At 32.8% G+C, this 17843-nt stretch overlaps 1 protein-coding gene across 7 annotated transcripts in view; it reads left to right on the top strand.

Moving 5' to 3' along the window:
• The window catches only part of LOC106456842 (F-box only protein 41-like), a 66399-nt gene that overhangs the window by 15395 nt on the left and 33161 nt on the right, over nucleotides 1-17843 (top strand). For all 7 annotated transcript variants that reach the window (XM_022382620.1, XM_013916210.2, XM_022382618.1 and 4 more), the window contains 2 exons: nucleotides 8209-8363; nucleotides 15941-16066. In XM_022382620.1, the coding sequence (XP_022238328.1) occupies nucleotides 8209-8363; nucleotides 15941-16066 (281 nt within the window). The remainder of the gene's footprint in view (nucleotides 1-8208; nucleotides 8364-15940; nucleotides 16067-17843) is intronic.

Genomic DNA, 17843 nt, shown 5'->3' with positions numbered 1-17843 from the left:
ATCACAAAATTTAATTTGAACCAGTGCTGCATTCAACATACAACGTGAAACACAAATATTGATGTTTAACTGTGTTTTTTTAATAGTTACTTTTAAATTAAGAAATTGAATAATGTATAATACTAAAATTTGAATTATAGTCTACAATTTGATACCAAACTTATTGTCATAAATTCCTGAAATAGTAGTTCAATAAAATTTTGAATGCGATTCAACAAACTAGATAACATGGCCTTTCACCCATGACCCATCTCGAAAGGGTTAATGAATGTTTTGGAATTACACATATCCCATCTTCAGCAAGTGTATAAAAATAACAAATTGAACAATTTTTAGTATAATTACTAATATAAAAATACGATGAATAGTGTTAGGAAATTATAGAGTATTAAATTTAAAAAAAGGAGAGAGCTATTTAAATAAAGCAAGAGGGTATGAGTTTGAATTTCTATTGAGACTTGTATTTTTGTTCAAGTTCTAAAACAAAACAATGAATTTAGCACCTTCATTTACAGAAAGAAAACTTTTACTGGGTTGTACACATCCAATGAAAATTTTCTGCCACAATCTTTCAAACTAAACTCAGTCCTAACTCTTCTTCACAAGGCTTACTCAATCTGCTTGGATTACATCTCTATTCATAACAAATAGCTTTCCTTCAAAACACGTTAAGAAAAAAATGGGTATCTTTCATCCTTACTAGAAAACTTAAAACCTAACTTTCTTGCTGAGAATAGAACTCCACTGAATAATATCCAAACATGTTCCAAATTCCCTCTAGCACTTTTTATTCCTTACCTTGGAAAACAAAGCCTTATTGCTAAAATCCAACTCTACAAACTACTCGGGTCTTTCTACTTTCAGATTAAACTCCATATTATCTTCAAGTCATTACTTTGTATCAATAGGTTTTTTGGAACTAAAGACATTTTACCTTCACTCTTATGCAAAGGTTGTATATAAATATACATGTGGTAGTTGTAAGGCCACCTACATAGGCAAGACTTCTTGCCATTTACAAATATACACCTTGGAACACATGGGAGTGTCTAACAGAACTGGTCTTAAGCTTCAAACTCCACCTACCTCTCCTATATATTCTCGTAACGAAACATCATCACACCCCATTTCCTTAAAAGTCTTTTCATTTCTAACTTTATGGATGTAATGATCATGAACTGTTGATAAAAGAAAGTGTACATATTATGAATGAAAATCCTAGCCTCAATAGAAATTCAAACTCTTTCTTCCATGCTTTATTCATATATCTGTCTCTCCTTTTAATTAAATGTTTTATAATTTCCTAATACTATTCATGGTATTTTATATTAGTAATTAAACACTAATTAGTTATTTTCATAGACTTGCTAAATATGAAAGATGTTTACAATTGTTGCTGTGGCTCTGCTATTCATTATCAGACTTTGTATTCCATCAAATGTATCGATTACAGTAAAGAAATACAGAATCATAATAAAAACAGATACCCATATAGTAATTGTAAAGGAAGTTTTGCAGTTCATCACATCATGTCTCACTAATAGTATGGTATAGGAAAGTGAACTTACATAGGAGTGTTAAGGATATCAATATCATGAGAATGCAAATACCACAAGTGTAAAAAGTTGCCACGAGGGATACCTCTGCGTTTTTAGTTTTTCATATTTCCCATGAGTATAAATATGGCTTTTTGGTCACAATGTGGCTCATTCAACCACCTTTTTTCTCACCTAGACCTGACTCTTGCATATGTCAGAGCTTCTTACAGTGTTACATTCAAAATTTAAACTTTTATTATCAATGTTTGTCGACAAAAATAGCAGGAAAATGTAGCTTATAATTTAAATTTTTATAGCATATAAGTTGTAACTTCTTAATCTCTAAATAAAGTGTTTGAAAAATTGCAGGCTTTCCAGTGATTCCTATATTTCCTATAATCTCCTATATTTTGGCTCAGATTCGTATAAATTGGAAAATTGGCTTAAATTCCTATATTTTGCTTATATATGTTCCTATAAAATTGCAAGATATATGCTCTGAAGAATGCTTCTACAAATGACATGAATGTAAGCATCTAAGATATAACAGAAGATAGCATATCAAAGGTTCAAGATCATATTCATTATATAGCAAATATTGCATAGCATTGAAAAAACAGGTATACATACAGTGGCAGGTAACATGCAGAACAGAATGCACATAGACTTGCTAGTGTGTAACACCAATCTGAGCATATATATAATCAATATGCATCAGTGCATAACTTGGTTGTTTATATCTATAAATATCATGATAGTCTATGTACGTCATGAAATGCTAATTCATTAAAATATATAGGTCTGTTAATTTTTGAAACAAAAACTACTTTTGCTAAAAGCAAAAGTAGTGTTAGAGATTGGCCAGCTTGGCTTCAACTGATTATGATCCATTCACAAAATTTTCTGACCTGAGTATGCTGTATTTATGGATTTGGCTGTCTTTATGTTCTTACTTTTTTTAGGTAAATATGTAAATTAAGCATTGTATCAAAATTTATACCAGCTTAGATTCAGACTATAACAAATAATTAAATGAATATATTTATCCACAAAACCATGTTCAGATTTTTCATTTACATTCATGCAAAGACAGATGTAGGCATTGTTTTTTAGCCTCAACTGGGTCTAGTAAATGAAACCACGTGTCCTGAACTTTATTTGCACGTATATACAATTTCACATGATTTCCGAAGATATTCCATTGTTTAAAAGGCAGAAATGACAAGTATTTTGCTGAAACTGTAAATGTAGTAGCATGTTCCGTGCCAGGAGTCAAACAAGAAGAGCTTGTATATGTAGCATGTCATTTTTAAAGAAAATTTTGATTCTATTGTTGCAGGTTGCAATCAAGATACTCGCATTGCCATAGTCTCCATTGCATCAATTTAAAAAACATGCACGGCAAGATAACACACACATTGCTGGTCCCTGGAAAAATATCGATTGAAGTAGTGGTGATCAGAATCATGTGATCAGTTTGGAATTGACACAAAATCCAACTTCTGAAGAGGTTCCACAGTCTGATACAAAATAAAAACAAAGGCAATAGGAAACAATGTCTATTATGATGACATCACAGTCCACAGACTGATCATGTACCAAGATATAGATCTATAGATCCCTATTGAAATTTTATTCAGAATGTTAGCATTAAAATTTAATTCAGAAATTTAACTTTAATTTAATCTTAATTAGAATGTTTATTCTTGGCCAGAAGCTGACATTAGTACCAGTGCGAATGCCAGTTAGCCCATTTATGGCTTCTGAAAGCTGACCATATCTTTTCTTTGTTCAATCAAAATTCATCTCTAATATGTTCAAAAATATGCAACAAAAATACTTTTTTTGACAGTGTTAGAATGATGAAGTTTGATACTATGATGTCTGAGATGTGGGGACAATTTGTTGACCCAAAACCTGAGAAATTTAAGATTCTTTACTGATTAAAATAAGTGAAAACTCCTCATTATCAGTGCTCAATCAAGAGCTGTGCAGCAGGCCAAATGTAAACTTTCACCTGTCTTTTTGCATGAGTACCTGGTTAACCCTCCCAAGAAAGTTCAAAGTTAATTCAGAATTTTACAATAATATTTCATTTTAGGAAGTGGCTCATTTTATTTATTCTTCAGAACTGAACATTGATATTCTTCTTCTTCAGAACTAAACATTAATGTGGTTAATTCACTGATGTTGATTTTTTCATTCTTTTTTTTTTGCAAAAGTAGACTCTTAACAAGATTGCAGGTCTTGCTCTGTTTTAATTAAAAGAGCCTCTCAAAAGCAGAATATGCATATGTATATGCTAATACATGAAAATATTTTATATCAAATTGTCTGATATATTAGTTATAAGCAAGATGTAGATACCAGAGATGCATGAGTAATCATTACATTATTCACAAATTAGAAGTTATTTCTACAGCCACTACATGTATTTAACAAACTGATTTTCTACAGTGATGAGTAAATTTATTTAACTCATTAACTGTTTCAGCAACATATTTATCAAATCAAATATAATGAAGTGGGTATAGAATTGTTTTCTTTGTGGAACATATTCCAGACTGAAAGAATATTCAGTATGATATATATGTGTGAATATTAATCTTGCTTTTCATTTTCAGAATGTATAGTGAATTCTATTTGTTTCATAAATTGTAGTAGATCAGTAGACCAAAATGGCAAGTAGGAAGACTACTTTCGAAATCCAGTGGTTGGAAGCATTGGATGCCAACAAAAGCAAAATTGGTGATTGGTAAAAGCCCAGCAACAACCATTATACAGCATACATTAGCCTCTGCTGCTGCCAGTTGAGTGTGGATAATGCTGGAAAGGCCTCATAACTTCAGCACACAAATACTAAAGACCATAAAAGCATAATTAATAATAAGCAGACAGAAGTTATGTTTACTGTTAAACCAAATGCATCTACTGTTGAACTTGGAGAAAAAAGGTTGAAAATTTATGTTTCATCAAATTATAAATGTGCAAATCATTTTTATACTGTAAAATTGTTTAGACCCATCTGATTTTGTAATAAAAAGCTAGGATGTGATGGCTGTAAAGGGTGTTAGAAGCCATTTTGTTTTATTTATGTTAAACATACTGTTGCTTTTGTTATTTGTACGTATATATGCCCAGAATATGCACACAAACCATGGATTATTTACCTAACTTTCCCAATTGCAGTATTTGACATGCCAAAACCTCCTATATTCCTATATTTTTGGCACCAAAAAGTGCTGGGCAGCCTGAAATTGTTAAATTTCATTTTTGTATGTAACATGACATGCATGAGCTCCAAATTCTCAATATGGGAATTTTCCAAATTTAATAATAAGCTTTTACAGTTACTAACCAATTAAAAGCACAACCTATACATACTTAAAAGTAAGGATATAAAATTTGAACCTCCTACTTTGTTTATATCCTGAGATATCAATAGATCTGTCAAACCCAAAAGAGAAGCCCCCCCCCCCCCTTCTCTCTCTGTCTTTCATTATATACCGGATGGTGCCCTTTTACTTATTGGTAACCAGATGAAACACATCTTGTGGGAGCACTTTCACAACAGAATCATTTGACATGACTTTCACTGGAACTAACACCAGCAAATTTCTGGTTGACAGGCTACCTGAAGTCAAGCATGTAATGTGGAATAACTTGCACAGTTTCAGACCTCAAAAATGCACTTATACAAGAAGTGGCCAGCAAACCAATTGAGATGCATGTTGTTGTCACATTGATGGTGCACTGCATTCTGGATGCTGGAAAAACACATTTTAAATAGTTACTGTGATTGGTCAGACATTAGGTCATAGTAAGTAAATATAGTTTACCTTCTGTTTATTTACTTGGAACCCTGATACAAGAATAAAGAAAAAGGTGTGTATTATATCAAAAAATGTGTTGCTTCTCAACTAATTCTCAATAATTAGTAAAGTTGTGCAGGTGAAGATTTACATTTCTCAATTTCAATAACCAGATGCAAGATAAAAATATGTTGAACCCTCAGTGTTAGTCTCACTTTGAGTGTTGTGGTGAAGTGGAAAAGATACTGGAAAAATTATTTGAAAATAAAATCAATCCCCTTGTGGCTCAGTAATAACTTGTGGACTTCCAACTTTAAAATGTAAGGTTTGATTACGTATGCCAAATAGAGCAAAGATAGTCCATTGTGTAACTTTATGCTGAAACAAACAGTGGTAAAACGAGGTTTTTCTCTCCATTACAAGTTACATATTTCAACAGTAGTTACATAATGAGAAAGCCTATAAAATTCCCAATTGTTTCATTTGTATGTAGTAAAATATGATAGTTTGAAACCAATTCATCCAGAGTCATGCATTAGTTAGATAAGACAGTGTTTTTTTTTGTGATCATATGACAGGACCTTAGTAATAAATTGTCAAATGAAGCAATGCACACAGAAAAAACTTCTGCTTCAGTGCATGTAACTTTGTGACTAAATACCCTTCATCATTCAAACTTATATTTGTTTGCATAAGACAGTGGTAAAGATCAAAACAATGCAGAATGTAAAACAAGACTATATTTCACTGTTTGTAATTGTTCAACTCTAGGACCTTGGTATTGTGTGTAAAATGTCAAACAGTGTATATAACTTCGTTGTCACTATAGAAATATTGGATATCTTTAGTATAAATTATTTTGGAATTACATGTATGTCAGGGTTTACGAGTAGACCTACCTACAGTACAAAATTGAACAGGTGTCAATCATTAGTCATCCTGACAAATGTTTTGTGGATTATTCTAGTTTATTAATATTGATTGCCACAGTAATACAATAATAGGTAACAAACATACCCAACTAAGTATCAAAGTTGAAGGTGCCAAAAATAAGCTGTATTCTTAGCTTCATTTATTTTTTATGTAATGGTTAGCAAGCTAGTTAAAACTACCTCTGGGCTGCAAGTTAGACAACCTAAATGTATGTGATTTGTTAGCTTGTTGTAGAAATGGGAATAGTCACTGATAGAGAATTCTACATCCTCAGTTAGAAGGGAAATTTGGTAACTAGGAGGTATATCAAAGATGTGTTTATACTGAGTAGCAATCCCAGTATCTTGTAGTGGCAAGACTGTGAGTCTGAAAAACAATTCTAACATTCCTCATGTTACATTCTGAACTTGAAGTGTAGTTAAACCTTGATTATACCATTGAAATGCTAACATGTTGGGTGAAGTGTAGTTAAACCTTGATTATACCATTGGAATGCTAACATGTTGGGTCACATCATGATTCAGATTTGAATTAAAACCTTATATCTTCATTAGCATCTTAATGTCAGTGATATAGTTGATGTGCTCTATAAACCTAACAACCTGATGAATGTTTATTCTCAATTGTGGCACATCATCAGTAAATCACAAGTTTATTAAAGATCAAGACTATTTATTTTAGACTCGTGCGAGGTCCATTGTTTAAGATAAATGTACTTTTTTTTTGTATGGTTATAGGCACAAAATATTTCAAACTTAAATTTGTATGTCAACATCTGATTGTGTGGGTACACCTTATTTTAAAGGATAGGTATCAGTAACAGTTGTTTTGTTTAGAAAAGAAATCATGCAGCATTTATACAGTGTCTCCACTTTTGCATAAAAGAAAAGCTAATGTTGAAAGGTGAATGCCAGGTTTAGAGTAATATGTAGGGAGGAGAAAATAGGCTGGTTGGAATTGTGGGATATTTTTAATGGGAAAGTTAATCTTTTTTGGAATGGATGGCTTACATTTAAATAAGGCAGGGGCTAGCATGTTAGCAATAGCTATTAACTTGGCTGTAGTGGTAGATTTAAACTAGGGTTAGACAGAGGTGAGGGCTATGATATTAGTAAAATAGGAAATATAATTGACAGGAAAACATCTACAACAGGCATAAAACATGAACATCTTTTAAAATATATGATTAGTTGTTACTATTGTAATGCTAGGAGTATTAGAAATAAGGGCTAATAGGATTTAGGGTAGCATCTATAGAAATATTGAATACAAGACAAGGGATATTATTGTTTCACTGTATATATCACTCGTAAGGCCTCATTTAGAGTACCGTGTACAGTTTTAGGCTCCCTACCTCAAGAAGGACATTGAATTGTTTGAGAAAATTCAAAGAAGAGCCACTAGGATGATACCTGGGATGGTGAGATTGTCCTATAAGGAGAGATTAAAATATCTAAACTTGTTTTCTCTGCAGAGGAGAAGAGTCAGAGGGAATTTGATTGAGGTGTTTAAGATTATTAAGGGTATTCATAATATAGATCCATCAAACTTTTTTGTGTTAAGCAGCAAAAACAATAGAACAAGGGGCATAAATTCAAATTTTGGCAGCTTAGGAGTTGTCTGCAGTTTAGACAGTATTACTTTTGAAACAGGGTGGTTGGCTTTTGGAATGAGTTATCTTCAAGGGTGGTGGAGGCAGAAAATTTAAGTTCAAGAAAAGATTGGATGATTACATGAGTAGTAAATGGTGGTTATAGTTGGGAGCTGGAAGGGACATCCTTGATGGGCTAATAAGCTCCTTTTTGTCCCTTTAAAATTTTATGAACTTATAAAAATGTATTAAGATTAAAATACAAGATGATATCAAATTTTAAAGTTAATAACTTATGACAGAAGTTGATAACTAGAGTTTCTTGTTGTTCTAGATGCAGAATGTTATTCAACAACAAATCTTAGATAAGCAGAATTTATCAAAAGACCTTGAAGACTTGAGGAAAGAAAACCAAATGTTAAAACAACAGATTGAGAGGCACCAGAAAGATTTGCAAAAGAAGAGTTATTTAATTGAAGAACAAAGCAGGTACTAGGCTTGTAATAAAACATTACTTAACCCTTTGGACCCATTTATATCATGTCACATTCTAGAGCAGAGCATCAAACTAACAATTTCAGCTAATGAATTCTGACTTAACTAATCTGTGGTACATCATTTTGAAATGTATTATGGATTACATTAGCAGATTCAGTGACATGAAAACCCTAATCATATTTAATTTTAGTACTTTTTTATAAATTTTTTTATAGAAAGTGCTTTACTTTACATAAAGTGCAGTTATACTTTCAAATTTAAAATATAGAAAGTAAACCATCATGTCAATATTAAATATATACAAGGTAGACCAATGCAACTTCCAATAAAGAAATATAAAGCTACAAGTAACACAAAAACCCTTTTGTTCATGGTTCACAGTATTTGTATGATCACTGAATCAGTTTAACACTTAACCAACACTTGATGATGTAAATATTCACATTTGTCAAATTGCAAGAAATATATGATAATTATCTTTACTGCAGGAAGGGTTGCCATGGGCCACTTCATATACTTAGAGACTGTGCTTTCAGCTTTAATTTGAACTGTTAACTCTTTCACTGCCATTAGTATAGTTAAATAACTCTGGTTGTGACAAGTTTTTTAGACACACAATAATAAAACAAAAGATGTCTGTTTTAATGTTTTATTATTTATTTGAAACTTGAAAGTAGTAAAAACTTTGAGAAGTTTGAAAGGGAATACAATTTTTTTCTTGGTGATACAAAATTCCAAACTCCCATGGCATTTGTAGATTCAAACCTTCTGAAACAATTTATTTGATTCTCACCTATGTAATAGCAACTGGCCCAAAAATGCATGAAATTGTGAGAGAGACTCGACTTTTCCCATTACGCTTCAAAGGAGATTATTTTCCTCAGCTTTGAGCTCACTGAATCCATTTATCAATTTTACTGCATTATGACATAGGACCTTTGATATGACATCTGTTTGTATTTTATGTTGTAGAATTTGGACTGTATACTAAGCTGCTTTCCATATATTTCTAACAGGGATGTAGTTACTATGGCTATGCATATAATACATCCCAGGGGAATCTCCAAGTTTACTAGTGGTTATATGTTGTATAGATCACATGACAACATTCTTGTGACTACTGCATATCGTCAGCAGGATAACGTGCTTTCACAAACATTTTAGGATAGATCTTGGGGCTTCTCTGACATTAACTGATTTACTTTTGTAGTTGTGTATCATTGCTTACCAATGATAAGCATGAAAAAACAAAATCTTGTAGCAGAGTTTCCTTTGCCTGTCATCCCAGAAGAATCAAAGCAGTGAATGTTGGAGCCTCAAGATTTATCGCAAATAAGTTTTGAATGCTAAATGCCTGTAGAGTGTACATATATTAATATGAATAAGTTATGTAACTGACAGCGGTAGGCCTAAAAATCATATAAAAGACATTTTTGAGTGCTAATAAAAGATGAACAAGTATGACATCACAAAATAAAGGATTCTACTAACAAATCATAAGCAAAATACATTATAACCACATTACAAAGAAACTGTTACACAAAAGAAATGATGCAGTGAAGGTGTTAAACAGGTTGAAGGAGTTCCACATGAAAGAAAAACAAACAACAATGATTCATTCTTTCTTTAAAGTAAATATGCATTTTCCAAGTTTATACTTTGGAGAGTAAATGATGAGAAGCAGCTTAGCAACAACCAGTGTATTTCATATCTTCCCAAGGTGTTTAAGCACAAACTTAACATCTGAATTATATATTGTATTTGTATTACCTTATTGGTTTAAAATACACATTTAAGTTCATATGAATATCAAAACTAAGCAAACTTTGATATTGTTATGCATTATTTCTTTGTTTTGAACTGCTACAGCTTTAAAACATTAAGTCAATATACAAAAAATGAGGTAAAGCAAACTTGTTAAGCACTTACCCAATTCTATAGTTACACTGTTTTGAATCTAGTTAGAACTATGACATTGTATTGTATGTAATATTTTGGGTATTACAATGTATTATTTTATAAAATACGATAATGCTTATGTTGTCAAACAATTGCAGTTATAACAATATAACATCTGAAAACACAAAGGAATAGTTTATATGGCTGTAAGAGAAAAATAAAATAAAAATTGTGATCAACATTTTAACCTGACAATTATCATCAAGATTTAGTTTGTTTGGTGGAAGCATTGTCCTCATACATTATTTTACATTGCTTTTAATCATTTCTTTTTTTATTTTATTTTTATAATAAATTCCAAGAATTTCACTGACTTTTTAAGTTAAAACAATGTATTGTTAAAACATGGTTTGTTTTGATAGAGATTGTTTATGTTTCTTGATTTCTAGTCTTATTTGGTATTACATCTTGTTTATTGCTGAACTAAATGTTATAACAAAGTTCATATTCATGATCTAGGTATTTGAAGAATCACTATCACTAGACTATTTTATACACTGTTTCTAAATGTTGTGGCTGACCCTGCATAATTTCATCCACATCAGTAACAAATGTATCTATAAACAACATTAGGAATGTTGAAGTTTATTAATTCTGTCCTTTTCTCTGAAGAAGCTCTTAATTCTTAGTACTGATTTTAAGGCAATACATACTTAAATTTGTGGATATATGATTTCAAAATATTTTTTATCTTGTTTCTCAACACAACTGTCTTTACATATAAGTGGAATACTGACATAGAATGATAGTTTGGGTATATAACTCACTCTACAAAGAGTGTACACTCCATACAAAAAAAAAATGTTTTCAAGTAATGAAATATGAAAATAATGATAGTTACCGCAATATCATAAGTTCTATAAAATATTTATCAAATTATCCATATATTTAACAGGTATAAAATTTTTCAAAATTACACTCCAATTCTGTATACACTGGTTTATGATATGTTCTTATTTCTAAATGACTTTCAGAACTATTAATATCTGTAACCTAAAAAAAAAGAAATTTGAGTTGTTTTTTTTCTGCAACTGCAAAAATGCAAGGACGTTGTTTAAATATTTTAATAATTAAATCAATTGTTTTGCTTAGAACATTTTAACATCATTATTTTTAAGGGCAATATACAATCATTAAATAAAGTTATAAAACCTTCCCTTCAATTACATTTAACACAACAAGATATCCTCTTACATAATTCATAATCACAAGCTTTCAGTGCTAACTGGAGCCATCTTCAGTTAAAAGTCGCCCCCCAGTGACACAGAGGTATGTATTCAGACTTACAGTGCTAGAATCCGGGTTTCGATACCCGTGGTGGGCAGAACACAGATAGCTCATTGTGTAGCTTTGTGCTTAATTACAAACAAACAAACAAACAGTTAAAAGTCACAGGAAAGTTAAGATATTTCATAGAAATAAACTTTACTTTGTTTTATGTCGTTCCAACAAAATGCAAGCTGTAAGAAGAAAAGAGACTAACAATCAAGAAAGTGAAACCAACATGGAACTTTAATTTATCAGTGATAGAAATTCTTCTAAAATTGTTAAGTATTAGGTACATACAGGTATAAACCACTGTCAGCTTGAAAAATGACAACAAGAATTTGGGTTCCTGGAAAATCATTGATAATGAGCTGTGAAAATTTCAATATTAGAAAATCCTTGCAAAATGTCAGTAACGATCTTGAAAAAATCATGAAATTTAATTTTCAATTAACAAAAGTCTTCCACAAAGTAATCAGTTTAATTAGAAAGAATTAAATGAACAAATAAAATTATTGATTATTGGAATCAGCTTTGTGTATAAAATCCAACACTCTTGCAGCTTCTGCTCAAGGGAATGTTTACTGAACAAAAATGCCAAGAAAAAGTAAAGTTAATCCCATGTGATAGGATTTTACAATTCTTGAGTATGGATCCTGAAGAAAAAATAAAAGCCTTGCAGTTATTTTTGTAAAGTCTTTATGAAACCTGAATAAATTGAAATGCATGTGACCATTAATTCATAGTTATTTTTAAAATAAAGAATATCAGATTTAAAAATTTTATATGTACATGCATCAACCAAGTGCAAAATCTGTTTGTTTGCTTATAAAACTGTATGATTGAAATATAAAAAGAGAATCATTTTGATACAATAGGAGCAATAAAAGTTTATAACGATTTAATTATTTCTTGAAAATTAAATTTAAAATACTTTTTTTTTACTATTTAAGGCTAGCTACATATATGATATCAAACTTTTTTTTATTGAATTTGATTCTTTTCTCAAGATTAACAAAGTATAAAGTCAAAAGATTTCCTAAAATAATTAATTTTGTAATTCTTAAATCAGAAGGTTTCTGATACGGTACATTACCTCCACTCACATTCAGTGCTGCCCTCTATATGTAAACCCCACATAGCCCATGATCAACATAAATCATCATGTGAAAACTATCAGTAGGGTGGCCCAGCATGGCCAGGTGGATAAGGCGCTCGACTTGCAATCTGAGGGTTGCGGGTTCGATCCTTGTCACACCAAACATGCTCGCCCTTTCAGCAGTGGGGGCATTATAATGTGACGGTCAATCCCACTATTCGTTGGTAAAAGAGTAGCCCAAGAGTTGGCGGTGGGTGGTGATGACTAGCTGCCTTCCCTCTAGTCTTACACTGCTAAATTAGGGACGGCTAGCGCAGATAGCCCTCGTGTAGCTGTGCGCGAAATTCAAAAAACAAACAAACTATCAGTAGGAGTGTGACACACTCACTAGATGCATGTGACTCCCTCTATTTGATTCTACCAAATTATCAGTTCTTGTTGGGCAGTGAACTAGTGCATACATTTTTCAATTGTGCTCTTTTCAATAGTGATTTCATTTAATTATTTTGCTGTAGTTTGTTTTCTGTACTTTTGATACGATAACTTACCTTTACTTTTTCTTATATTTTAAATTCTTCACCATTTATGATGAATTCTGAACTTCATGTCACCATTTGGGATTTTCTTCCACCTACATCCAGTACACTTACACAAGCTTCAGGTCAGGGGACCTCCACTGAGGAATTTTTGGTTATAATTTGCTTGGAGATTAATCATTATATGAGTCGACCTTCTCCTGATATTACTTGTCTTCATCAAACCTGTTCATAACGAGGAGGATTTTGACAGCCTTTTTCCTCCACCCAATATGCCATGCCTTCCAAAGCCTCTCCTGCAGAATCTGCTAGGCATAAATTAGTTTTTTTAGATATGATTTCTCAGGTGTGTTCTGTTTTATCCATTTCCCCAATTTCTTATGATCCTGTTCCTTCCTTATTACATGACATCTCTTCCTCAGAGTGTTTTGTTTCCTCTCCTTCTTCCGACACCAGGGCTCATGCTAAGCATTTCATTTCTCAATTGAAAGTAGGTGCTAACATGCTTTCCCCTTCAAGGACATCGCCTTATCATCAGACTGATCAACCTTTTTTCGACTCCCAACAGTTGGAGTCACTTTTGCCTATATAGGGGACTGACCCTGAAAATCCTATATGTTTATCCCACATACAGTTTTCCTGCCTTGGTCTTACCCTTACTGCTCTCCTTTGCTTCATAATATGTCCGTTCTGGACTGTACTCACCTGTGGACTTACATGGGTAAAACAGAAGAGGATAACTGCCAATTCCTGCCATCCCTTGGATTGAATAAATCAAGGGTTGTTTGATTTTCAAAATAGGGGGTTTTCATGACCACTCATTGTAGTGTCAGCATTCCTTTGGACTTTCCACTGCATTTTGTCTCCTTGTTTTTTTAGTTGAGTATGGGAGTTCATGCCACATTCCAGTTTCAAGTTGCTGGGGTGGTGGACCATGGAGGAGTCCTCTTGAATGTAATTGCTTTCATTCAATTGAGAGTAGAGTGGTGGTGGTGTTCTGTTGGTGTAGATGGTATTTAATCCTCCATTCATGCACTCCACTTCCATACAGTGGGTACCGGAGGCTGATGTTACATCCAGCTTCTGTGTGGTTCTATCCAGAGGATAAGGTTGCTTATAATTTCTAAGTGTGATTCACTTCCATGCAGTGAGACCTGGAGGGTGGCATTGTGCTCCATCTTCTGTGTGGTCCTATCTGGGGATAATGTTGCTTGAGAATACATCTGTCACATTGTAGTTCACGCCCCACTCAATGGGAATTGACATCCAAGTGATGGTAGGATGAGGGATCATAATCAAATTTTTAATTTGGACCAATCAACATAAATTCTCACACGTTGGTTGCGTTTCCTCTTCCTTTCTCAATTACCCTAATGATCTCCACCTCAGCATGGTGGGACCTGGAGGTTGATGTTGTACCCATCTTCTGTGCAGTTTTGTCCAGAGGGTGCAGTTTTTATTTATTTCTAGAGGCAGTCCACTTCCATGCCTTGGGACCTGTAAGGTGGCATTGTGGTTTACCTTCTGTACAGTCCTACCTGGAGGATGATAGTGATTGGGGTGATGGTTCTCCCTTTCGTGCTTCACCACAGAGGGTGTCAGTCTGATTCAACTTGAATTTGATGTAACCTGCAATATTAACACATCTCCTACCATCATTCATATGTCAGGTTACTGGATGTATGGTTAGTTGTGGATTTGTACACATGTGCCCGTTTCATAGATTGGTTTACACAATATATACTTCTATTTAGCTTGAGGTGAAGACGGTCTGGATCCTCCTCCTACCATGGGTTGGAGATTCTATTCCCAATATTGCTTGATTTTGGACTGAAGCTGACCAGCTGTATATGATCCATTGCACCATAGCCAATCTACACCTTGGAGACATCCATTTTTAGTTTATCCCACATTTCTCTCTGTAGATGGTCTTTCTTATGCAGGATTGAGATTCCAGTATACTGTGGTATGGATTCCAAACCACTCGGTTTTCTCCCCTTTTTGGTTGTGCTCCTCCCATTTCCTGCCTGGGTATGTGACACCTCTTTCCACACTGGGTGCAGACTATACCTGGTACAGAAGTGGTGTGGTCTCCCATGTGTGTTCCTCTCCCAGTGCAGATCACACTTCAGTGGTATTCTTCAGATGCTTTTGAAGGATACTTCTTTCTATCCCTCACACCAGTCCTCTGCCTATTCAATGTGGGATTGTGGTTGCACATGTGAGAAGAGGTAATGTACCATATCGGAAGTTATTATTTTGCTATACTGAAAATATATTTCTAAACGATACTTACCTCTACTCATACTTCCCACCCTTCCTCCCAACTTTAAATTGGTGTTTCCTTTTCTGCCTAATCTCAAAGTGATAATTTGGTAGAATCAAATAGAGGGAGTCACACGCGTCAAGAGGGTGTGTTGCACTCTTGTTGGTGAAGGATTGGTGCATGATGATTTACATGCAAGATGGAGTTGAACCATGTTGATTTTGGGGTACGTAGGAGTTCAAGGCTTGTGGCATGTGTAAAAATGTTATACATGTGAGAGAAGGTAATAAGCTATTGGAAATATATCTTCAGTATAGGAAAATAATAACTTTCTTTCATTCTGTATATATTACATTTTACTAAAGATAAAGCTTTATTTTGGAATCATTTGAGTTTTTTCCTAGCTTCTTGTGATTTGTAGTTGTTTCTTGCTTATGATTAGAAAGCTTAAAACTGTAGAGGACTACTTGGATGAAGTTGGAAAAAAGGAGGCTTTGGCTAAAGAAGAAATGTTTCACTATGTAGATGATTTAATCAGACGTGTCCAAGTTGCAGAATCTGAATGCAAGTGTGTATAAACTGGTGAATATTTAAAAATATATATATTGTTGTTTTTTCACCCAAAATCAGTACATCCAAATTCAGATAATTTATGTAAATATAACAAAGCTTGTTGAACAAAAAGTTATCTACTATTTATCTTTACCCTCTTTCTATATTGACTGTTCTGAAGTTTTTATTTTTTTTTGTTTGTCATTTGATTTGTTATCAACAAGACAATGTTGTAGAGTTGGTGTTTGTCTTATGATTATGTATGTGTTCTTTCTCAACTTTTGATGGTTATTTAAAGGCATTTGTTTTTGTTTTGTTTGCTTATTCTTTCTGGAGGGACCTTTAACATGTTTTTTGCCTGATATATCATTCATATTTTATTCTAGATCAAGAGAATCGTTCAGATGGTTTGTTTTTTTCCTAGTTCCACTGTGGCCAGATATTTCTCACTTATTCTTTTGAAACACTTTAACACAACTGAATTATGGAAATTATCAAAAATCGAGAAAAACATGAGACATTATTCTAGCTTTAGTATTTTATAGCAGAAAAATGATATTTGTGTGAAAATTGTCAATTACAATCAAATTATTGAAATTCAGAATCTAAGGTTATGGTAATTTCAAACATTTCTCATGTCCCATTATGGCCAGGTTTATCATCATATCCCATTCAGTTAAGAAACAGTTTATAATTACAGCATTTAAAATCTCATAATGTGAATGTTTTAAATGTTTAAATAGGTTTTTATTTTCTAAAGCAAAAATAATAGATAAATACTTTTAAGAACTTATGAGTGAATGCAAAGAATATGTAACATTTCAACCACACTATATCTGCCATATCCAGTGCTGATGAAGCCTTTCACTCAATACAGCTTGGCTTGAATATGGCAGACACAGTAGTGATCTAATTGTATAACTTATTATTTTTGTACTTTGTGACTAAGAATAAAATTCTTCATGGACTAAGATCACATTGTATTTCTACCACCATCCAAATTTCTGCTATTGCTCTGTGCTACTTCTCTTGATTGTATGACAAATGAGAACTTTGACTCCTCACTTCTTCTACTTTGTTTTACAATTTTTAATTTGGCATTTCATTTTTGTAATAAGTTTGGCATGTGTCTTAAACTTCTATTGTTAAGAATCATAAAGCCAACCCCCATCTTTCATGTTGTCAATTGCCATCTGTCATGGTATTCTAAGTTTCACGTTGCCAACTACCAACGTCTGAGGTTAACGCTGAATTAAAGAAGTTATGTAAGTGTCCATTCAACTAATTTTAAAATTTTTCTAAGTAGAAGTTAATCTTACCAGATTCCAAAAGTCCATGTGGAATTTTTAGTAAAACTAAGACAATAGTTAATTATTCATGGCATCTTTGGGTAAAAAGATTTGTAATATTATTTATCTGAATGGCTGAAGCAACTATGTCTACACAAAGTTTAAAGAGAGCTCCCACTCATTTTTAAAATTGGGAAATATTCAGGAATTTCATTTTAAAATTTCTCAGTCTAGAAAGATTTGGGAATTTTGGAAAAATTCTTGAAATCTACATAAAAAACTGAAAAAATAAAAAGTTTAAAAATATAAGAATCTGCAGTATTGTGTTCCTTTGCTTACCAGAATAATTTCATCTAATACTTGGTTACCTATGCATTATCTAGCTTAGTTTGCAACATTGTGTATCATTGGCAGAATGCATGATGAATACTGTTACGTCTCTGTGTTCATTTGTTAATTTTCCGTAGAAATTCTTTCCGAGAAAATTCAGTGATACAAGTCCTT

This window comes from Limulus polyphemus, unplaced genomic scaffold, assembly GCF_000517525.1.
Source record: "Limulus polyphemus unplaced genomic scaffold, Limulus_polyphemus-2.1.2 Scaffold263, whole genome shotgun sequence".
Classification (NCBI taxonomy): domain Eukaryota; kingdom Metazoa; phylum Arthropoda; class Merostomata; order Xiphosura; family Limulidae; genus Limulus; species Limulus polyphemus.
The sequence above is the reverse complement of the archived record's forward strand: the minus strand, read 5'-3'. Positions and strand labels throughout refer to the sequence as shown.